The sequence below is a fragment of the Taudactylus pleione genome, unplaced genomic scaffold (genome assembly GCF_031769625.1).
Source record: "Taudactylus pleione unplaced genomic scaffold, aTauple2 ptg001049l, whole genome shotgun sequence".
Taxonomy (NCBI): domain Eukaryota; kingdom Metazoa; phylum Chordata; class Amphibia; order Anura; family Myobatrachidae; genus Taudactylus; species Taudactylus pleione.
In genome coordinates this window covers 10,634-33,251 of record NW_028285450.1, presented here as the reverse complement: position 1 = coordinate 33,251, position 22,618 = coordinate 10,634, and the positions used below count along the sequence as shown (strand labels likewise).

At 45.0% G+C, this 22,618-nt stretch overlaps 1 protein-coding gene across 1 annotated transcript in view; it reads left to right on the top strand.

Moving 5' to 3' along the window:
- LOC148453970 (uncharacterized) overlaps positions 1-22,187 on the top strand; it is a 110,705-nt gene extending 88,518 nt beyond the window's left edge. Inside the window, exons 11-13 of the mRNA XM_088461438.1 lie at positions 12,033-12,102; positions 14,442-14,523; positions 18,981-22,187. Coding sequence (XP_088317564.1) covers positions 12,033-12,102; positions 14,442-14,523; positions 18,981-19,312 — 484 coding nt within the window. The 3' untranslated portion in view covers positions 19,313-22,187. The remainder of the gene's footprint in view (positions 1-12,032; positions 12,103-14,441; positions 14,524-18,980) is intronic.
- The last annotated feature ends 431 nt before the right edge of the window (positions 22,188-22,618 follow it).

Here is a 22,618-nt window from a genome sequence, read left to right as displayed (position 1 = left end):
GCTTTTGCATGTAGCCCACAAATACTGCACAGCTTTATTATTACTCTACAATTTAGATGTCCGTTTGGAAACACTCCTCCCAAATCTAAATCTCTCTGCACATTTGCAGTGCAGCATGGTTTCACCAAGATGATCAGTTGAGAGAGAGATCTCTCTCTATTCCCAAGGCTGAGTCAGGCCCAGAGTCTGTTTCGGGAGTCAAGTAAAATGGAGCTATGGGGATGTGTGGGAGTAGGAAAACCGCATGGCATCCATTTTGGTTTCCTTTTGTCTTTAAACAGCAGCTTATACATTTCATTTATATTTAAACTTCCCTAGTACCAGATTGTCAAATACCATGCAAGTCCCATAGAATCTAAGACATACACCATTAAAGGTAACTACATCATAGAGCAGATTATATTTTATTATCTACATCATTATTACCAAAGCATGGCCCCACACTTCCATATCTATAAGCCAGTGGTGGGCAATACGTGGCTCTTCAACTGCTGTTGAACTGCATATCCCAGTTTGCCCTAACACAGTTTTATTATACCCTGATCTGGCAGGGAATGCTGGGATGTGTAGTCCCACAGCAGCTTGTGGGCTGCTTATTGCCCACTCCGGCTATAAACCTAAGTTCACCTGACTAATACATTATGATCAATAAATGCCATATCTTATAATACAAACTACCACAGAACTAATTCACACAACTACACAATAACAATTACCATAAAAGCCATCGGTTTCACACTTGTAATATGCCATAATCTATGTTTCCATATCTGGCCATGAGTGTGTAACCAAATAATATGTAGAAGATGATACTTGCCCTTGGATGTAGTAGACCACCTTCCAGGTGTGTTGAGCTCCATCATGTGTGAGAGTGAGCTTGATGCAATTTTGATGGTATCTGTATAACTAAACCCAAGGTCCTCATGGCCAGGTGTGAGATGGTTGTTCTTATGCAATTGGATTAAGCCAACTGGTTTCTGAGCAAAGATCAGTCTGTATGCAATATTACGAATGTATCTTAAATGACTGTTAAGCAGCTGTCCAGCTGCTTAACTCCGCTTTTCCATCCCACCTCTTTCTTGACAGTTTACCTCAGATTCTATTCCCCTGAATCTGTAAGCAGTCAGGGCCCTCTTCCCTCTTGTTCTCTTCCGCAATATCCATGTGCCCAGTGCGCTCTCACTCATGGTCCTTGTGAATTTACTATTTCAGTTTGCCAAGCACTGGGCCATTATGTTTGACTGTTTAATTGTCAATCATGAAGTAGTCTTATGCTAGGTATACACTACTCAGTGTGTACCAAGTGACTGCAGGATGCGACCGCACGATGCATTGCACCGTCTCTACACACTGCACGATGCATTGCACCGTCTCTACACACTGCACGATGCATTGCACCGTCTCTACACACTGCACGATGCATTGCACCGTCTCTACACACTGCACGATGCATTGCACCGTCTCTACACACTGCACGATGCATTGCACCGTCTCTACACACTGCACGATGCATTGCACCGTCTCTACACACTGCACGATGCATTGCACCGTCTCTACACACTGCACGATGCAGTGGACGACGGCGCGTTGTGTAGTTCCATGCTGCATTGACTATTGCAATTCCATTCTTACTGGTCTTCCCCTAACTAGATGTTCACCCCTACAATTAATTTCCAATGCCTTTTATAGATAATGTTCCTTGCAAATTGTTCTACTACTACCACTTCGCTGAGTTAATACTGCTATTTGTTGCCTGTATTTTACAGGATCCAATATAAAATACTGCTACTAACATGCAAAGCCATTAACAAAACTGAACTGACTGACGTCTATTGTCCTGTATCACAATATCCCCCAAAATAACTTATCCGCTCTTTCCAAGGTACTTCCATTCCAGAATACAGCGCTTTTCTCGAGCTGCATCAAATCTGTGGTATTCCCTCCCTTAGAACAACCTTTCCCCTAGCTTAAAAGAAGTTGAGTTCAGGGAAATCTTTAATGTTTTTGTTTTATCAAATTTCCTTACAATCTTCAACCTATTCCACACAGATACCAACCCCCTACACCATTCAATCATCATTACATTTATTCTTCTCAAATGGACCTTTGACCCCCATCTAGCATTACTATGTGACTGGATCATATTGCCCTACTAAATTCTATTCCCATCCTATTATAATCTGACTGGAACATTATTCAGTGTGTTGCACGTCATGTATTAAACTCGAGTATAAGTTGACCCGAATATAAGCCGAGGTACCTACTTTTACCACAAAAAACTGGGAAAACTTATTGACTCGATTATAAGCCTAGTGTGGGAAATAGCAGCAGCTGGTAGTGCCCCCAGTAGTAATTCCCCCTGGTTGTGCCCCCAGTAGTAATCCCTCCTGGTAGTGCCCCCAGTGGTAATCCCCCCTTTCAGTGCCTCCAGTAGTAATCCCCCCCCCCTCCTGGTAGTGCCCCCAGTGGTAATCCCCTCCTGGTAGTGCCCCCTGTAGTAATCCCCCCCTGGTAGTTCCCCCAGTGGTAATCCCCCCTTTTAGTGCCCCTTGTAGTAATCGCCCCCTTGTAGTGCCCCCAGTAGTCCCCCCAAGTAGAGAAAGACGTAATAAGAATAAAAAAAAAAAAATCACTTACCTGAAATCCCCGCTCCTGGTCCCGCCGCTAACCGCTCCTTCGGCCGCTTTGCATGGGAGAGACGTCATTACTCATGACGTCTCTCCCATTACCCACTGCGGGAGCCGGAAGATGGCTCCCGCAGTGGGAGCAGCAGCAGCCGATGAGTCTGACAGACTCTCAGCGGCTGCTGATTACAGCAAACACAAAACTGCCGGCTCCGGCGGCTGTGTGTTTGTGCTGTGTAGCGCTGACCGAACTCCGTCCGGTCAGCGCTACACTTCACTCGAGTATAAGCCGAGGGGGTACTTTTTCAGCAAAAAAAAAAGTGCTGAAAAACTCGGCTTATACTATATATACGGTAGTTAGAATCTCGTCCACACATTATTCCACATTTACAGGACTATGTGTGTGTATATATGTATGTGTGTGTGTATGTATATGTGTATATATATATATATATATATATATATATATATATATATAATATAAAAAACCTTTTTTTTTTATTATACACTATACACACACAATCTATCTCGCTATATGGACAAATAATTCGGATGCCTGACCATTATACCAACAGGGACTGTAATGACATTGTATTCAAATGCATATACTTTAATATGGAATTGGTCCCCTCTTTGCAGCTGTAACAGCTACCACTCTTCTTGGAAGGCTTTCCACAAGATTTTGGAGTGTTTCTGTGGGAATTTGTGCCCATTCATTCTGTAGAGCATTTATGAGGTCAGGCTCTGATGTTGAACGAGAAGGCCTGGGTGCACGAGGGGGTTGAGGTCAGGGCTCTGTGCGGCGGGCCAATCAAATTCTTCCACAACAAACGTTTCAAACCATGTCTTTAAAGTCCTTGCTTTGTGCACTGTGAGGCACAATCATGTTGGAACAGAAAAGGGGCTTCCCCAAACTGTTGCCACAAAGTTGGAAGCATAGCATTGTCCAAAATGTCTTGGTATGCTGAAGCATTAAGATTGCCCTTCACTGGAGATAAGGGGCCTAGCCCAAACCCTGAAAAAACGGCCCCATACCATTATCCCTCCTCCACCAAACTTCACAGTTGGCACAGTGCAGTCAGGCAGGTAATGTTCTCCCGGCATTCGCCAAACCCAGACTCTCCCATCTGACTGCCAAACAGAGAAGCGTGATTAATCACTCCACAGAACACGTTTCTAGAGTCCAGTGTCTGTGTGCTTTACACCACTGCAGCTGATGCTTGGCATTGGATTTGGTGATGTGAGGCTTTGGAAACCCATTCCATTAAGCTCCTGCCGCACAGTTTTTGTGCTTACATTAATGCCAGTGGAAGTTTGGAACTCTTCAACTGTGGCATCAGCAGAGCGTTGGCAACTTTTACGCACCATGCGCCTTAGCAGTCGTTGACCTTGCTCTGTGATTTTATGTGGTCTTTCGATTCTAGGCTGAGTTGCTGCTGTTGTTCCTAAACACTTCCACTTTCTAATAATATCACTGTTGACCGTGGAATATCCAGTAGGGATGAAATTTCACGAACAGTCTTATTGCAAAGGTGGGATCCTATCACAGTACCACGCTTGAAGTCACTGAGCTCTTCGACCCATTCTGTATCACAAATGTTTGCAAATGGAGACTGAATGGCTAGGTGCTTGATTTTATACACCTGTAGCAATGGTCCTGATTGAAATACCTCAATTCAATAATTAACAGTTGTGGCCAAATACATTTGTCCATTTAGTGTATATGTGTGTATGTTATATAGTGTAGAATTTTTGTTGTTTTCATTTCTCACAATCCATTTTAAAATATATAAGGGGAGATTCAGTTAGCTGTGGTAATTTAACGTGGGCCAATTGATCACCCTGGCCTATTCAATTAGCCCTGCTTAATGGGGATTCAGCCCCGATAACTGTGGTGTTATCTGGTGAGAACAGCCAGTTGAGCACAATACTTACAATCTGATAAAAATCTTGTCACTGAGAAAGGCGTCAGGGGTCTTTATTGGGACTCTGTGAAACTGCTCTGATCTCCTAATCTATCCTGCGTGTATCACTGCTGTGAGTTTCCACACAACGCACTGCATTATTTACACTGACGAGCAGCTGCTCCCAGACCTGCCTGTACTACATGGAGCCACCGGACAGCATGTGAGTGCATCTATTGAAACTGGTGTTAATGTGTCCCTGCAGCTGTCTAGTTGGGTGACCGAGAGACGGTTATGGTATTCACTACCTAAGAATGCCGGCTCGTTGCTTTTTAAAATAAATCAGGATCGAGGGGTATTGTACAGCACGAAAAATGTCCTGTACCTGGGAATAGGAGCGCAGGTAATGAGTGTAAAGGTGGGTACACAATAGATAGGTCGTCCGATCCCGTTGATTGGAGTGACCCATCTCACACACCGTCTGATATGTACGCACTACCATGCACTCCCGCTCGCTGACATCAGGGTCGTCCCATCTGCTGAGCTGCACGGCAGATGGGACAACCCAGCGGACGACAGCATACAACTGAATGCGGCCATGTACTATATAGCGCGCAATCCGTTCAGTGTGTACGGCCAACCGAGATGCACGTTCTGATGTGTGCCCGGCCTTAATGCGTGACTGAAGTCTTGGTCAGAGCTGAGGGGTCAAACTGGAAGATATATTGAAACAAGTGAATAGATGTGTGTTGGTGTAGTCCTTTTTTGATGACCTTGAATGTTAGTAGAAGTCGTTTATGTTGGTTTTGGTAAAATAGACAACCAATTTAGGACTGACAGTGCTGGTGCAGCAGAACAGGGACGTATTTAGATTAAATCAGTCTAGCCGCTACTTTCAAAATAAATTGTAGGGGTGAACATTTGGTTAGGGAAAATCTAGTAAAGAATCTATTGCAATAGTGAAAGCAGGAGCTGAGTGCATTAATTAAAGTTTCTACTTCAGGGTCCATAGGGGTCCACAGGGTGACCTTGGGGTATAGCTGGATCCTCGGGCACCACGGAGTTAAAGCTTTTAGCTGCTCCCAGGATGCACTTGGGTCCAACCTCCCCTATACCCCGCACCTCAGGCACCTCAGTTTAAGAAGGTGCCCTGAGTCGGGTCACCCTTCGGATGCTTTTTTTATTTAACTAGGTTAAATTTATTTTTAGACTTTTAGTTTTTTTCTCCAGAGCGGCAGCGATGGGCTGTCTGTACAGACGCCCACGCTGCCACTCCATCTCCCTGCTGGCGCCGCGACGCCAGCACTGAACTGGGGATCGCGGCGGGGGAAGCCAGAGTCTGTACTAGCCGGACTCTGGTTTCCCCCGGGACTGCTGCCGGAGACGCCGGGGAGATCAAGGTAAGCCGCGCACCGCTGATTAGCGGCGGTGTGCGGGTTCCTTTTAAATGCAGTCCCATGCCCCCGGTCTAGGGGACAGACCGGGGGCGCTAGCAGTGGCGGCGGGCCCCCCCCTCCAGCGGAGGCATACCCCACTATACTACCAGGGTAAATAAAACGGCAAGCGGGATGCCGGAAACCCGGGGGTTAAATATGCTAGCCAGGGGAGGAAGCCTTCCCTGTCTAGCGGCTCCTCCCCTCAGCTCAGCGCGCCTTTCAACTAGTAGTCTGGCGTCGCTGAGCTGCAGACTCTTCGGCCACTCCTCCTCTGAGGTCTCCAGCAGCCATTTTCTTCAAGTGGCAGCGCAGATCTTCAGGGAGCACGCGGACCGGTCCCCCTGTGTACCTCTCCCCCGACAAGGACAGTGTACACAGCACTATAGCCCTCCCAGACACTGAATCTGGGAGGTTGATTGTAGTGAAAAGGTGCAGTGAGTATATCTTCCTGCATGGTATGCGACTTTTGCTAGTGCTGCCTGTCTGTGTCTTTTTTCTACTTACTGTCAGCCTATACCTATCCCTTTCCTTCTCCTACAAGCCCTACAGGTGTGCGGGGGAAGGGTGTTTCTACTGACCTCACTTATATAGATCACGTATTTGTGAGGTCCGTCACATACAGTTGTGTGCTACACAGTGCCATATTGTGGGCTGTTGTCCAGCACATGGGTGAGTGCCCACGTTTTCTTCCTAAGTCATGTCTGAGGAGGAGATTGAGCACTCCGGGGCTCCGGTATTGTTCTCCTGCAGGCGCTGTTCTGCAGGAGTGGATAGGGAGGATTTGTCACAGGACGCCCTGTGCGGACGGTGCCAGGTGGTCCCTGGTATGTCTAAACCTCCTATGTCGCAGGAGCCACCATGGGCGATGTTTTCCCAGGTGCTGGTGTCCATCGCGGACCGTCTGTCGGTCCCGACTGCCGCCCCTACTAGGGCGTTGCCCCAGCCAGCCATCCCCCATTCCCCGGGTGTCCCACAATTATTGCAGACTCCCCCGGGGTCTCAGCCTGTTGATCCCTATGCGGGGTTGCCAATGTATATACAGTCCACCCCTGTGGCGCAGCAGGCTGTGGTGCCGTTTCAGGCTCCTGGGGAAGCTCTTCCACCCTGGGTGGATGCGCTTTCCCACACTGTCCAGGATTTGGCGGCAGCATCTTCGGCTTTCAGTCGATGTTGCGCAGTGACGTGCCCTCCAGGGCGTCTAAACGCACAGTTATGGCGCAGGCTGCGCACTTTTCGGACTCTGAGGGGTCCTCGGATGATGGTGAGGTGCAGGATGACTCAGCCTCAGATGCCTCAGTCCAGGAGTTAGACACTAAGTCTTCCATCAATGTGTGGGCTCTGGTTAGGGCGGTGCGGGCCATTCTTCTGATTGAGAATGAGGCACCCGCTCCCAAGTCGAGGTATCCTAGTTTAAAAAAAGCTAAGGTTCCTTCTGCAGCGTTCCCCTTGTCTGATCAGTTGACTGTTCACATGGCGGTGGCCTGGCAGACGCCCAGTAAGCGATTCCTGCCACAGAAACGCTTGGCGTCCAATTATCCATTTCCGGAAGCGCATTGCAAGAAATGGGAAACTCCACCTGCGGTCGATTCCCATGTAACACGCCTCATCAGGAGAGCTACTTTGCCATTGCCGTCTATATCCTCGCTGAAGGATCCTACGGACAGGAAGGTGGAGACTTGTCTAAAGTCTATTTATTCTCTCTCAGGGGCTGTAGCCCGGCCGTCCATGGCCATCTCCTGGGTGGCCAAGACCATTGAGGGGTGGGCCAACGCCTTGGAGGACACGTTTACGGATGAAGCTCCGGATGTCCAGAGGGCGTTGTTAGGACAGATGAGAGATGCCGCCTCCTACATTGGAGAAGCATCTTTGGATGCTAGCCTGCTGACCTCTAGGGTTTCGGTGGCAGCAGTGTCTGCTCGCAGATCCTTGTGGTTGAGGTCTTGGAGAGCAGACGCGGATTCAAAGAAAGGCTTGGAGGCCATACCTTTTAATGGAGAGTTACTATTTGGTCCGGACCTGGACAAAATAGTAGATACCCTGGCAAAATCCAAGTCAGCCTTCCTCCCTTCAGCTGCTACACCTGCTAAGGTCCGGAGCTCGGCCTTTCGTTCCTTTCGGGTTCAGGGCAAGGCAAAGGGTAAGTCCTTCCCGAGGCAGTCCGCACCCAAGACCGCCTCAAAGCCAAAGAAGCAAGCCTGGAGTGCTACGCGCCCTTCTTCCAAGCAAGAAGATAAGCCTTCTGCGTGATGGGACGGGCCTCCCTCTGGGGGACCCCAGAGTGGGAGGCTGACTTCTTCAATTCGCCCAGTGCTGGCACAATACCACCACGGATGCCTGGGTGCGAGAAGTGGTCTCCCAGGGGTACGCCCTGTCTTTTCGGCACAGGCCGCCTCGCCAGTTTTTTTGCACAAGTCCTTCTCAGAACAAAACCAAGGCCTTGCAGGTTCAGGAAGCCAAAGAGGCCTTGCTGACGGCGGGGGTCATTATACCCGTACCACAGTCTCAACGTGGGATGGGGTATTACTCTACGCTGTTTCTGGTGCAGAAACCCAATGGCTCTCATCGCCCCATCCTCAATTTGAAGTCCCTGAACAGGTTTCTCAGGGTTCCCAAATTCAGGATGGAAACTTTGCGTTCCATCATTCTGGCGATGGAACCGGGGGATTACATGGTCTCCCTGGATATCCAGGACGCCTACCGCCATGTGCCTATAGCAACATCGCACCAACGGTTTCTGCGGTTTGCTATTCTCCACAACCACTACCAATTCAGGGCTCTACCCTTTGGTCTCTCCACGGCACCAAGGGTATTTACCAAGGTGATGGCGGTCATGGCGGCTCACCTTCGGAGCCAGGGGATACGGTTGCTACCGTATCTAGACTACCTCCTCTTGCTGGCGAGCTCCCACGGAGGTACTGATCCAGCATCTCCACCTGACGGTCGCTTGTCTACAGGCGCACGGCTGGTTGATCAACTGGAAGAAGTTCTCCCTCATCCCATCACAGCGGATGGTTCATTTGGGGGCCCTGCTGGACTCTCGTCAGCAACGGATTTTTCTGACTCCAGAGAAGGTCTCCTCACAGCTGCGGATTCACAGTTGTCTGAGCAGTGGCAGAGTGTCGGTGCACTCAGCGATGAGAGTTTTGGGGTCCATGGTGTCGGCATTCGACATGGTGGAGTTTGCCCAGTTCCATTCCAGGCCCCTGCAGGGGCTGATTCTTTCGGAATGGAACGGATTGCCACACAGGATCCGCTCTCAGATGCTGGTGTTGTCCTCGGAGGTGCGTCTGTCCCTAGCCTGGTGGCTGCAGATAGCTCATCTCCTAGAGGGGCGCCCCTTTTGGATCCCGGAATGGGTTCTGCTCACGACAGATGCCAGTCTCCGGGGTTGGGGGGCGGTGACAGGCTCCTTGTCACTTCAGGGTCGTTGGTCGGCGGAGGAAGCGATTCTTCCCATCAACATCCTGGAACTGCGGGCAGTATACAGAGCCCTGCAGTCGTCCGGCACCGCTCTTCACGGAAGGGCCGTTCAGGTGCAGTCAGACAACGCCACCATGGTGGCGTACATCAATCACCAGGGAGGGACTCGCAGTCGAGCTGCGATGTCGAAGGTGTCCCGCGTCCTGGCTTGGGCGGAGCGCTATCTTCCAGCTCTCTCGGCAGTCTTCATCCCGGGAGTCCTCAATTGGGAGGCAGACTTCCTCAGCCGTTACGACGTGCATCCCGGGGAATGGTCGCTTCATCCAGAGGTATTCCAACTACTCGTGGACAAGTGGGGGCTGCCAGAGCTGGACCTGATGGCGTCCCGTCACAATCACAAGCTGCCCGTGTACGGGTCAAGGACAAGGGACGCAGGCGCAAGTCTGATAGACGCGCTGTCGGTGAGATGGCTGTTTCTACTGGCTTACTTGTTCTCTCCGATATCTCTGCTGCCTCGGGTCCTGCGCAAGTTCAAACAGGACGGAGGTACACTGATCCTGGTGGCCCCAGCGTGGCCCAGAGGGCCGTGGTACTCCGATCTGTGGAGCCTGTCCATCGACGCTCCGTACCTCCTACCTCAACGGCGGGACCTGTTGTCTCAGGGGCCCTGTCTTCACCTGGATCTGGGTCGACTATCTTTGACGGCGTGGCTCTTGAGACGGCCGTCCTGAGGTCTCGGGGCTTTTCTAGCTCCGTTATTACCACCATGCTGAGGGCGCGCAAGCCTGCTTCCGCGAGGATCTATCACAGAGTGTGGCACACTTACTTTCAGTGGTGCGAGGCCAGAAAATATGATCCCCAGGTGTTCCGGGTTTCGCGTATTCTGGCTTTCCTTCAGTCGGGTTTGGACTTAAAATTACGTCTTTCCTCACTGAAGGTGCATATGTCTGCTCTGTCTGTGTGGTTCCAGCGCAGGATCGCTGCTATGCCGGACGTACACACCTTTTTCCAGGTAGTTTCAAGAATTCAGCCTCCCTTTGTGCCACCTGTGGCCCCGTGGGATTTGGCGGTGGTTCTTCGGGCCTTACAGGGTCCGCCTTTTGAGCCCTTGGAGTCAGTGGAGTTCAAGTGGATAACTTTTAAAACTGTTTTCCTCTTGGCAATTGCTTCTGCCAGGAGGGTTTCAGATTTGGGGGCGCTTTCTTGTCGTCCCCCTTTTCTGATTTTTCATCAGGACAGAGCGGTGCTTCGCACTCGTCCTGATTTCCTGCCTAAGGTGGTTTCCAGGTTCCACATTAATCAGGAAATTGTTGTACCAGCCTTTCAGTCGCCTGATCTTTCGGCTGGGGAGACTTCCTTAGACGTTGTCCGTGCACTCCAGGTTTATGTGGACCGGACTAGTTCTGTGAGGAAGTCGGATTCTTTGTTTATCCTCTTTGGTTTTCACAAGAGGGGTTGGCCTGCCAACAAACAGACTCTAGCCCGTTGGCTTCGTTCTGTTATTATTGAGGCTTATATGCAGGAGGGTTTACCTATTCCAGCCTCTGTTAAGGCTCATTCCACTCGGTCTGTGGGCCCTTCTTGGGCTGCTAGCCGTGGCGCCTCTGCTGTTCAGCTATGTAAGGCGGCCACCTGGTCTTCCATTCAGACCTTTTTGAGGTTCTATGCGTTTGACACCTTTGCCTCTCAGGATGCATCCTTTGGGCGCCGGGTTCTCCTATCAGCACAGGAGCTCCCCGCCCTTAGTTGGACTGCTTTGGGACATCCCCAAGGTCACCCTGTGGACCCCTATGGACCCTGAAGTAGAAAACAAGAGATATGGTAAGAACTTACCTTTGTTATCTCTGTTTCTACGATGTTCATAGGGTCCACAGGGCACCCGCCCTGACGCACCTGGCTTCATATGGGCTCTGTGACTGGGCACCGGTTTTCCGTCTCCATTTCTGTGAGTATGGTTCTTGTGTGTTCCAGTCTTCCTTCTCTCTGTTTCGTCTCCTCCTCCGGCCTGGGCTGCTTAACAACTGAGGTGCCTGTGGCTCGGGGGCGGGGTATAGGGGAGGTTGGACCCAAGTGCATCCTGGGAGCAGCTAAAAGCTTTAACTCCGTGGTGCCCGAGGATCCAGGATCCAGCTATACCCCAAGGTCACCCTGTGGACCCTATGGACTTCGTAGAAACAGATAACAAAGGTAAGTTCTTACCATATCTCTTGTTTTTTGCAGTCTTATATGAGAGGTGTGTGTTTTCTGATATGTTTCTTATGTGTGTGTAACAGGATTTGGTAACCGATTAAACATGGGGAGCAAAGTTCTGTTCTGAGTTGTGGATGAAACATTGACAGTGTGCTTGAGGGATGTTGCCAACAGAGAGATGTCAGTTCAGTTACTTTTAGTCACTGCTGGCATTTTTATTATTTCTGTTTTTGAAAGATTGATTTGTTTGTAAATCAGCCAAAGTCTGCAACATACAGTGAACCCCTGCTGCTCTTCTTAAGGAAATGGTTGTAAAGCATAGCGTGTATGTAAAAATTGTTTGCTTTTAAGTACTACATCTGTGTTCATTTTCCATAGACTAATAATGATTTAAATTTCTGCAGTATAGCAATGTTTAAAAGACATGTATGTCTAAAAAAATGATTGTTTTTATTTAGGCCAACGGCAAATCGTAGAAAACAAGTACCTCCAAAGCGAATAAAAAGCAGTGCAGAAAGATGTGTTTCGGTAAGTTATAAACCCTCCTGATATCCTGGGATCAAATTTAGGGCAAACTTTCTAATTCTACTCAGCAATCACGAGGGTAGATAAACTAGAAAACATTTTGGTGAAAAGGCCTACATTAAATTCCTCATATATACTCTAACTATTCTATGAGAGCATTCCGTCCTTAGGTAACGGTGGTCTATGATTAGTGGTATTAATTGGAACCATTTACTTTGTGTTTAATATAGAAGATTAAAGAAACATGCCATGCATGAGCAAGTGTTATTAGAGGGTTGGGTGCTAACTGGCAGATTAAGATTTGTTGTTTGTTTCTTTTCCTTTTGGATACTATGCTAGAAATATCACTACTTGGCAATCTATTTTAAACAGGGGTAGGGAAGCTTTGTTCTGCCGAGGGCCATTTTGATATATATAACATTATTTACGGGCCCAGTGCAGGCCACGACCCTCCGTATGACTTCACACAGGTGCGGGGCCACAATCGCCGGTGATTACAGCAATACCTGGAGCATCCAGAGAAGGCTCCGGGGAGCTGTAAGGGCACCGGTGTGACCATCTGAAGCATCCTAAGGACCAGGGGCTAGCTGGCTGAATTTTAGCCTGGGGGGCAAGCACACACCAGCCCATGAGCAGTGACTCAACCTTCACCCTCTCACTACCCTAACTCTCCCTTCCTGATGCCTAAACTTAACCTCCCTCCTGGTGCTTAAACTTAACCCCCTCGCCCCTTAGTGCCTAACCCTAACCCCACCCTAGTCCCTAACCATAACTCTTAATCCTCCCCCTAACCCTACCTTTGGGATACAGACGCTGGGATTCTGACAGTATCCCTACATAACACATTAGACACATATCATACACACTAGACATACAAATAAAAACACCACATCATACATACACACCATCATACACCACACATACACAAATGCCCATCACATACGCATATACACATATACGCACACAAATATCACATATTACGCTTAATAACTGAAAATTGTGCTTACCTGGCATCCTTAGGTTCAGTTATGTGGTGTTGAACGAGGTTGGTTCTCCGTCAGTCAGGTCTCTTCTGATTGGCAGCTGGCAGCCATTGGGTGAAGGGGCAGAAGCACAAATGCGAAGAGGCACACGGGAAAAGGGGACAAGGACATAGATAGGAAGGGGTCAGAGGAGGCACAGATAAGGGGGGACAGAGGCACAGATAAGGAAGGGCAGAGGCACAAATATGGGGAAGGGGCAAATTTACAGATGGCGAGTGGTCAGAATAAGTGAGTTGGGTAGTCTGAGCAAGACACAAATATTGTGAGTTAGCAGAGGCACATATATGGGGAAGGGGTAGAGGAAAGATGGTAAAGAGCACAGCAACAAAAGGAGGAGGCAGAGGCACACTAAGCCCGGCCACTGGGGTCAGGAGAGGAGAGCTGGCAGTTGTAGAGGCAGAGGAGAGACAAGCATGTGAGAGGGAGACCCTAGGCTCTAACTTCCCATAATCTATTCTGGCTTCCCCCTATATGTGGGAAATGGGAGGTTGCGAGAGTGGGCGGGGCCTGTTGTTTTGGGGAGGGGTCTCGAAAGCCCCAGGCAGGCTGCTGCTGTAGTCTGCAACACTCAGTCGGAGTGTCCAGGAAGGGAGGCAGAGCCGCGAGCGTGGCTCTCCTTTCCAATCCTCACCCTCGGTGATGAGATTACAGCCGTCATGTGTATACAGCATACGGCTGCAGTCAGCTGGCGGCCCCCCAGAGCTTAGATTGTGCCGGCCTGGAGGGCAGGTGGCATCCTGCCCCCTGGCCCAGTCCGCCCCTGCTAAGGTCCCATAGATTCTGGCTGCAGGATGCCATTCTAGGCACCGTGCTAGCCAGATGAGTCTAGCAGAAAAAAGCTCAAGAGGACCAGATCAAATGATTCCAGGGGCCTTATACGGTCCCCAAGCCTGAGGTTCTCCATCCCTGATTTAAAAAGACGACTTTTACTTTTCTATAATTTCAAGACCTTAATAGATTCAGTGCCACTCATTTGTGATTGTAGAATATCCAAATATGATTACCGTCCTTATTAGTGTCACTGTAGGCTTTCTGTTGACTTGTGAATTGTAATATAAATATTAATTTAGAACAATGTTTTGGTTTTTACTTCTTCTTGCAGCCATGATTTCAAATAGTGAAGCAAACTTAAGTTGTATATTAAAAAAAATAAAAAAAAGGCCAGTAAAAGTCAAAATAGAAAATCTGAATCCCGCTTGTATGTGTGATATAAAATGCCTGTACATATAAAGAAAGCATCAAAAGAAAAAAATCATTTGAATTTTCTTGTGGGTTATTTATTGAATATATTACATCTAGGCAACCAAAGCACAGAATGGATCACAATGGATCGGTGGTTCTGAGAATGAAGATGAAGGCAAGAATTGCTTTGTGGACTCTGGTTAGTTTAATGTGTATTATGTGATTGGTTACCAAAGTGGTGTAGAAATATTTTTGTTGTGTCAATTCTTTACCCAGTCCCCGGGGATGTGACTTGTGTACATCCTTATTTTGTAAAGTTACTTGGTCAGCTTATTGTTATTAACTAGGCCAGTAGTTCTCAAACTCGGTCCTCAGGACCAACACAGTTCACTTTTTGCAGGTCACCCAGCAGGTGCACAGGAGTATTCATTATTCACTGACACATATTTTAAAAGATCTACAGGTGCAGCTAACTATTTCACTAGTAATTATGCGAGGAGACCTGCAAAACATGCACTGTTTGGGGTCCCGAGGACCAAGTTTGAGAACCTGTGAACTAGTCTGTTATCAAACAGGCATTCGCTTGTTAATGGTTGTAAAGACACAGTGCGTATCATGGAGCTCTATAAAATACAGTAAGTGACAACCAGTGGCAAACGCAGGATTTCTAGAGTGGGTCTCCAAATGCTTGATTTTAGAGCGAATGTGGCCAGTCCATGAAGAGGGCAGAATTAATACTCAACCAGTTTTATTATGCATCATACAAAGTGTATTGTGTATCATTCCAGCATATACAGAACCAGCGATCACAGTAAGCGATTAGATGCGGCAGTAGGGCAAGTCCGGGAGCCTGGAGGAGCAGCAGAAGAACCTAGCACTGCTCTGGACATATATGTACATATTGGACTCTATAGCAGTGCATCCCTAATAGTACATGTTTTCCAGATCTCCTAGTTGGTGCACAGGTTATTTATTACTGTCTGATGCATGTTAAAAGATCCACAGATGGTGCTAATTATTTCTTTTGTGATACTGAGAAGAACATGCAACACTAGCAAAATTCTATTATATTACTATTTCTACTGTGGTCATGTGTGTGCTGGGGAGGGGGGTTTCCAGGCAGACGGAAACCCCCCCTGCGTTTGCCTATGACAACATAGCAAAGCAAGCAAGTGACAGCATTGCACACTTTCATTCCAAAACACTGTTGGATACAGTTCTTGTTTTCTGTGAAAAACGTCATGTTGGGATTGTATCTTGTGGCAGAATGCATAAATAACACAATCCAGTAAATGTCCATTGTATTGGCTACTTCTCCACTTGGCTGACTATGGGCTTCTTGAATGAAAAAATATAAAAAATGCAAATTATATATTTGAACAATAGAGGTCAAAACAATCACACACTATTTTATAAAAATGATTTCTTAAAAATGATTTAAACATAAAAACAAATGTTTGCTCTATTGCTAGGGCAAAATAACTAAGCAGTTACTGCATGTTCCCTCCTCAATTCATGTAGTGACTAGTACCCAAATATAGGTCCTAGATGTAAGAGTACAGTTTGCCCCCCATAGGGTATGCTCAGTAGTAATCATACACCTAAATAAACGCTTACAAAAAACTAGTTTGAATTTGCAGTTAAAAATATTTATAGTTAGACGGTCTGTAAACAAAAACATACTCATTTTTATGGGGAGGTTGATTAGTGCAAATTGTCTTGAATAGTCAGACGAAAACACTGTACCTTGATGTGCGCAGACAAGAATTGTGGCGGCAGCACATTGCAGATAATTGGATCTCCCCCACCCCTTAGTATGCAACTTTATTTTTCATTTCACATTAACAGTTAAGATGGGCATTCACTATACAATTTTCTGTCAGATATCTTTCCAGTCTGGCTGGTTGGACTGAAAACCTGGTAATGTATGGGAGCAAATGACAGTCCATCATTTGGTTTTAAACACTGAAAAAATGACAAATAATTGTTCAAATTTTAACCAATTTGTCTGAACAACCATTTTTGGCTATTTTCCAGTGTTTGTGAGCAAATGGACGATTGTCATTTGCTCCCATACATTACCAGGTTTTCATTCCAACCAGACAGATATCTGACAGAAAAGTGTATAGTGGATGGCCAGCTTTAGTCTACTAAACATATCTATGTACAATTTCTAAGAATTAAGATGTGATCATGAAGTATATATTATTGCAAACTATATATATTCTCTCTCTCTCTCTCTCTCTCTCTCTCTCTCTCGTAATTGTGTGGTCTCTGAACCTAACAACAAGCAACATTAACTTTTTTAAAGAACTGACAACATTTCTATTTGTTTAATAATTTGTGTTTGATAATATTAGCGATAAATAGATACAGTGGCCACTAATTATAGCTCAATACTTGGTTATATGTATAGATGCCAGACTTTTTCAGCTGCCCCCACAAGGTGAAGCTGGGACTCACAAAAAAAATTTATAAAAACCAAAAAGAATGGGATCGCTTAATTAACACTATATAGCTGGTTAGAAAAATATCGACAATGTTTATTTAACACTTAAAGATCTAGTAAAATAAAACCAATCCAACAAACCTATTTATAAAAAAAAAAATCAGAATACATAAAGATCAAATATGTTTAAAAAAATATATATACATATCTCTAATTAAAGTTGAGACCACAGATGGTATTGCACAAGTCCATATAATGTCTAATAAATAATATTGCACAAGGAATTCCTAGAGCCAAACATCCATAGAAGCAGTTCTTACTGTTAATGTTGGTAACAAATGTAGATAACAAATGACAAGCAGAGATATGCAGATATGGTTAGTAGCAGCGGCAGATGAGTCAATACTTATCCCCTAATATTGTCAATATATTATGCAAAATAGGCTTACTGGAGATTTAGACTGAGGAGTCTAAAGCTGGGTACACAGTGACATATACATTGGCCGATCGATTGGCCAATGTATCTGCTGCCCGTCGGCCAGTGTGTACCCGCAACAGAGGTCGCCGAGGGCACAAGCAGATGATGGCCATTCAGTGTGTATGAACGACCATCATCTGCAGATATATCTGCAGCTCACCCGATCTGTAGATATGTCAGGTGTGTACCCACCTTAACTCCTCAGGGCTTGAATGAAACCATAGAACTTAACAATATCCAGGTGGTCTCTCCTCATCACATTCCCCATATAGGTCTTTGGGTCTCCTTCTCTGGTTTGGGTAGGATACCACGTGATTTGATTACCTTTTGGCATTCTGGGCAGGACCAATTAGTCGTTGTTCTCCCTATACTACTCTTTCCCTATATATGTGTGTACATATTTCTAAATGATTTTCCGCATACAATTTAGGATAGAGAATACTAATAGTTTATTTATAAATTACTCTAAATTATTCAATTGTTAGTTAAAAAAATATGCACATCTGTGTGCTCAATTAAAAATGGTGTGTGGATGTATTTATATGTGTGTGTATATATATATATATATATATATATAATGTATATGCATGCATGCATAAACTGTTAAAGAGCGGAGAAAGGGAACAAATTGAACGGTAATAAAACCAAGATAACAGAACAGTAATGGCCATAGGTGGACTAAAGAGCGCTTTGTGCATAGTGAAGGGCTGCATAAACCAAACTGGCAAGACTAATGGGACACAGTATGAAGGGGTTCATAAAGAAGGTCAGCCCCCACTAGGGTAATAAATCGGGTATACTCTGTCAAGTCACATTCAAGGTAATCTGAATGTTTAGGGATGACCCATTGCTTGGACCTTTGAGAAAGGCCTGGAGATTTAGGTTAGCCTTTGGAAGCTTGACGGGGTTGGTGAGAAGGCAGCCCAGGCGATTTTATACATCCTCCACTTATGTCTTGCATCCGTTCAAGGTAGTAGTGAACCATTTTCCAGATTACATTGATGCACACCTTCTTTTCACCCATTGTAATCAGGTAGTGTCAAAGGTATATAAAGGGTGAGAAAAAAAAAAACAATGTAGGAAACTGAACTCTGTACCTACCCGAGACAGCTAAGGTACCAAATTGTAGACTTCTGCACATGTTGCGCAGGGCAAATGTGCTCCTTAGGTAAACATATGTGCTAAACCAGTAAGCAGCACTTAAAAAAAAAAAAAAAAAAAATTATATATATGTATATATATATATATATATATATATATATATATATATACACACACACACACACACACACACGAGCCATGTGTGCTTGGACAATATGGTGGCTGATATCGTATCCGCGGTACACAACAGAACAATGTGATTAATGATGGAACAATCCCTCGTTCCGTCCTTCGTCACCTTGCACGGCACCGCATGCGATATTGTCCTGTTGGCTGTGCACAGCCGACCAGGTGATATCTCTAACTGTGGAAGCGCGCAGATTGACACTGTACACTGAACGATCCGGATAATATGTAGTTTCCTGACGAATAAGAATGACTTATCGGCCTGATATCGCTCCAGTGTGTACCTAGCTTTAGTTATATTTTGTTTTTACCATTTTTTAATTGAAGGTTATTTAATAATCTAGATGACCAATATTACATTTAACTTATTTTAGACAACTAGTTGTATAAAGTGAACTGTTACTCCATATTCAATATATACTTTTTTTTTTTCTATTCCAAGGTTATCCAAAGAAAACCTTTAAAACCTGCAGAGCCTCATGTTTTAAGATGGGACACATGCTCAAAAAAATGCATCAGAACAATACTTGTTTGACTGAGAAGGTTCTTGCTGTGGAGCAACAGTCTTTTCAGAAACTTTGTGAAATATCAACAGTGCTTTCCAGTTTAGCAAATTACATGATGAACACTCAAAACTCCCAAAGACCTTCATGTTCACATTCTCTGGATGCAGCAAAGATTCATGAAAAGGAAAGACAGAGTTCACAAAGACATCATCAAGGACTGTGGTCTGATGCTACAAGTTATTCAGCCAAGAAAGAATATGATTCTTAGCACACATTTTACAATATGTGGCTACAAGTATTGAACAACAAATCTTATCAGAATGCATATATTGTAGGTACTGTGAGTGTTTCACTTGTATCGAGTAGTAGTTATTTTTAAATGTCATAATGTGCTTGTTTGAGACCTGTTACATTCTAACAAGTACTTTTAAATGATGGTTATATTCTCTACATTGACACAAATATTTCAATGTTTGACTTTAAACGTGTTTTAAACTGTCAATATCTTTACCCTGGAAATCTGATGACCATTGCGTAGTTCATGGTTAGTGAAACGGAAAATTACTTTGATGAAATGTATTTTAGAGCTAAAAATGTGACCTACTTGTTGGTGCTTTTAAATGGCTTATTACACAAGCAGCTTGTATGTTATGTAAAGACAACTTTTAATTCCTTTTTGAATATGCTTTATTTTTTAGTTTTGCAACCAAGCTTAGGTATAAAATAGACAATTAGTTGTAAAATAGACATGAAAGACACTGGACTATTTCTCATTGATGTAGTTAATTTTGTTCACCATTTTCTGTGTAATGTTCTGCAGTTTTGTTGCCATCAACTATTGATTTATTGGCCATCATATCTATAACAAAGACTTCATGTGCACAGCTGTACTGGTTGATTTATTATCAAAAGCAAGTACTACACACACTGGTGGAAGCCATTCTGTGAGCTGAACCAATGTTAATGAGAATGCTGCCTAGCTATGCACAGTGAACTGGTGATACGGGAGGGCCCATACACCTACACGATCAGCTTCCGATCCGTTTTACATCCGATTACCCTGCAGTTCCATCGGCACGTTTTTATTTTCTTTGCACAGGATCAGTCGTATGATCGATCCTGTGCCTCACGTGCTCATTAAGGAATAGGGACAAAGTCATTGAAATGAATGTATTGCCACACGATGGATCGCATGCAAAAAAAAAAAAAAAAGCCATGTTCTGAACACGATACGATGGAACATATGTGCTGCACATATGATCATAAGATACCATTGAAGGACCCACGGGATCGCGCATGGGATGAAAAAATGCACGATTTCAACAAGACTGAAGGTACGTCGAGTCAAAAATCATTTGGTCGTCTAGAAATCGCGTAGGTGTATGGGGGGCCTTTAGGAAGCAGAATATGGCTTCTTCCACTGTGTGTAGGTGATGCACACACATTGGTGCAATAAATAAGCTGGCAACAGCCTTAGTAAATTTTAGCCATAAAAACAACTGTACAATCCTGGCTGAATGTGAAGACCTTTTTTGTTGCATTCATATAGCAGTAGTATACCATACTTTACTGGCTGCCTAATTATATAAGCAATCCTCCCCCAACGTATACTTTTATATGAAAATGTGCTCTGTCTTTTGCTTGCTGTGTGAGGAAGGCACATGATCATCTTTGTATTTATTCATTGTATTCAATACGCATGTTATGATAAATTTATAGAATGTTTGCAACCACTAACAACCATTTCTCAGGGATGGGAATATCATAATTAAGCACAACCAAAGGAAATAGTAGTTAAAGTACCACCTACTGGGATATTAACAAAAAATTACAAACCATGTGAGTGAGAGTGAAACTGCAAATGCAGTTTTGTGACAGGAAATGTACATAGGAAGTGACGATAATAAAGTCAGCCCTGACATCCCCCCCCACTCACTGCTTTACTAATACCGAAGGCTATTAGTATTTTATGATAAATTGAATACATTTAAATTATACCCCTTTCACATCGCAAACCTGGCTCTGACGCGGGATTTTGAAGCCAGGTCGGATTTGGCTGCGACCTGGGATTGACTCCTCTCACACTGCACCTTCGACTTGGGTTATTGCCGGGTTGGCCCAGTTTTCACTGAACCCGGGTCTGCCTTGTAAAACCATATGGATGTCAATACAATTTTACTTTTTCAGGCTTACAAAGATAAGATCACAAAAGGGAACACAGGAGGGGTGGGGACTGCTCACAGCATTGCAGGATTCATGGCTGATGTATTACCACTGTGTAGCCATGGGTTCATGAGGGTTTGTGCTTTATTGCTGTTTGATTCAGCCAGTGAGAGCATGATGCAGCTTCTGGCAGCCTAGTGTACAGTTCAGTTGTTAATTACTCAATTAGCCATTAATGTAATGACAGTGGTAGTAATAACCCCCTTCCGACTGCCGGAATGCTGTCTCTGCTGTTGTTTGCAGTGTGCTGCCTGTGTCTGGCTGCTGACATCAAGTGAGACCCACGAACATCCAATCAGCGTTGTTTGCTGAGTCCAGGGTTGGGTCTGTTCACAATACACATCAACCCGGCTTGTTCCCAAGTTTAACTCTGGTCTATTGCAGTGTTGAAATGTAGAGTCGTCTGATTCTGTTGGCACGTTCACACTGCACCTCGACTCTGGTATATCCCGGGTTACTTTTGCAATGTGAAAGGGTTATCCGTGTTTCTCAACTCCCAGTCGTCAAGTAGCCGTAACAAATAATGTTTTGGGGATTTCTTAATCATGCACAGCTGAGTTAATCTATTTTGCTGGTTAAGTAATTATCTCACCTGCTTCCATAGTCAGAAATTCCAAAAAATGACCTATTGGTGGTATTTGAGGGTTGGAGTTGATAACCACTGCCGTAAATGAAGGATTCATCTTCAAGTGGTAGTAATCTGACTTTAAAGTGACATTTTTATATTTTCCCGCAAAAGTTGGCACACAGCTACTTAACAACAGAATATAGATATATACATATTGGTAGGCATAAATCATAGGCCAATTGCATATATTAGAATGGACTGCAGGGTACCATTTTTTTCTGTATGTTTTATGGCTCTTAGAATTCTTTTGCTTAGACAATATAATAAAATACTGAAGTTACACATCCTGAAATGCACAGATTTGCGCACTTTCATTCTATACATATCCACACATTAAGATAGATTGAGATAGCATTGCAAAGGTGGTCATAACTGTCTTAGCCAATTTCCTGCAGCTGATAATGTAGAGCTGAACTGCCTCTATTCAAATATCCGTTTATATGCGGTAACAGATTTAAATAACTTCCTATTTCGCTAGTATGGGTGAGACATTTATACACACCCAGTTTTTTTTAATCTGAAAGAACACTACTCTCAGGCCAGGCTTAACCCCATACATGTTAGTGTACCAGTTAGTAATACATTCTGGTTGAGAATAGTTATAGAAGGAAGTAGTGTGGAATCTGAGAATTTAAGCATTGGCTCCACGTAACTAAACTGACTCAGAGCAACATGCATCATCTCAGGTCAGACTGCAGCACCTGTAGCAGTTTTCCACCTAGC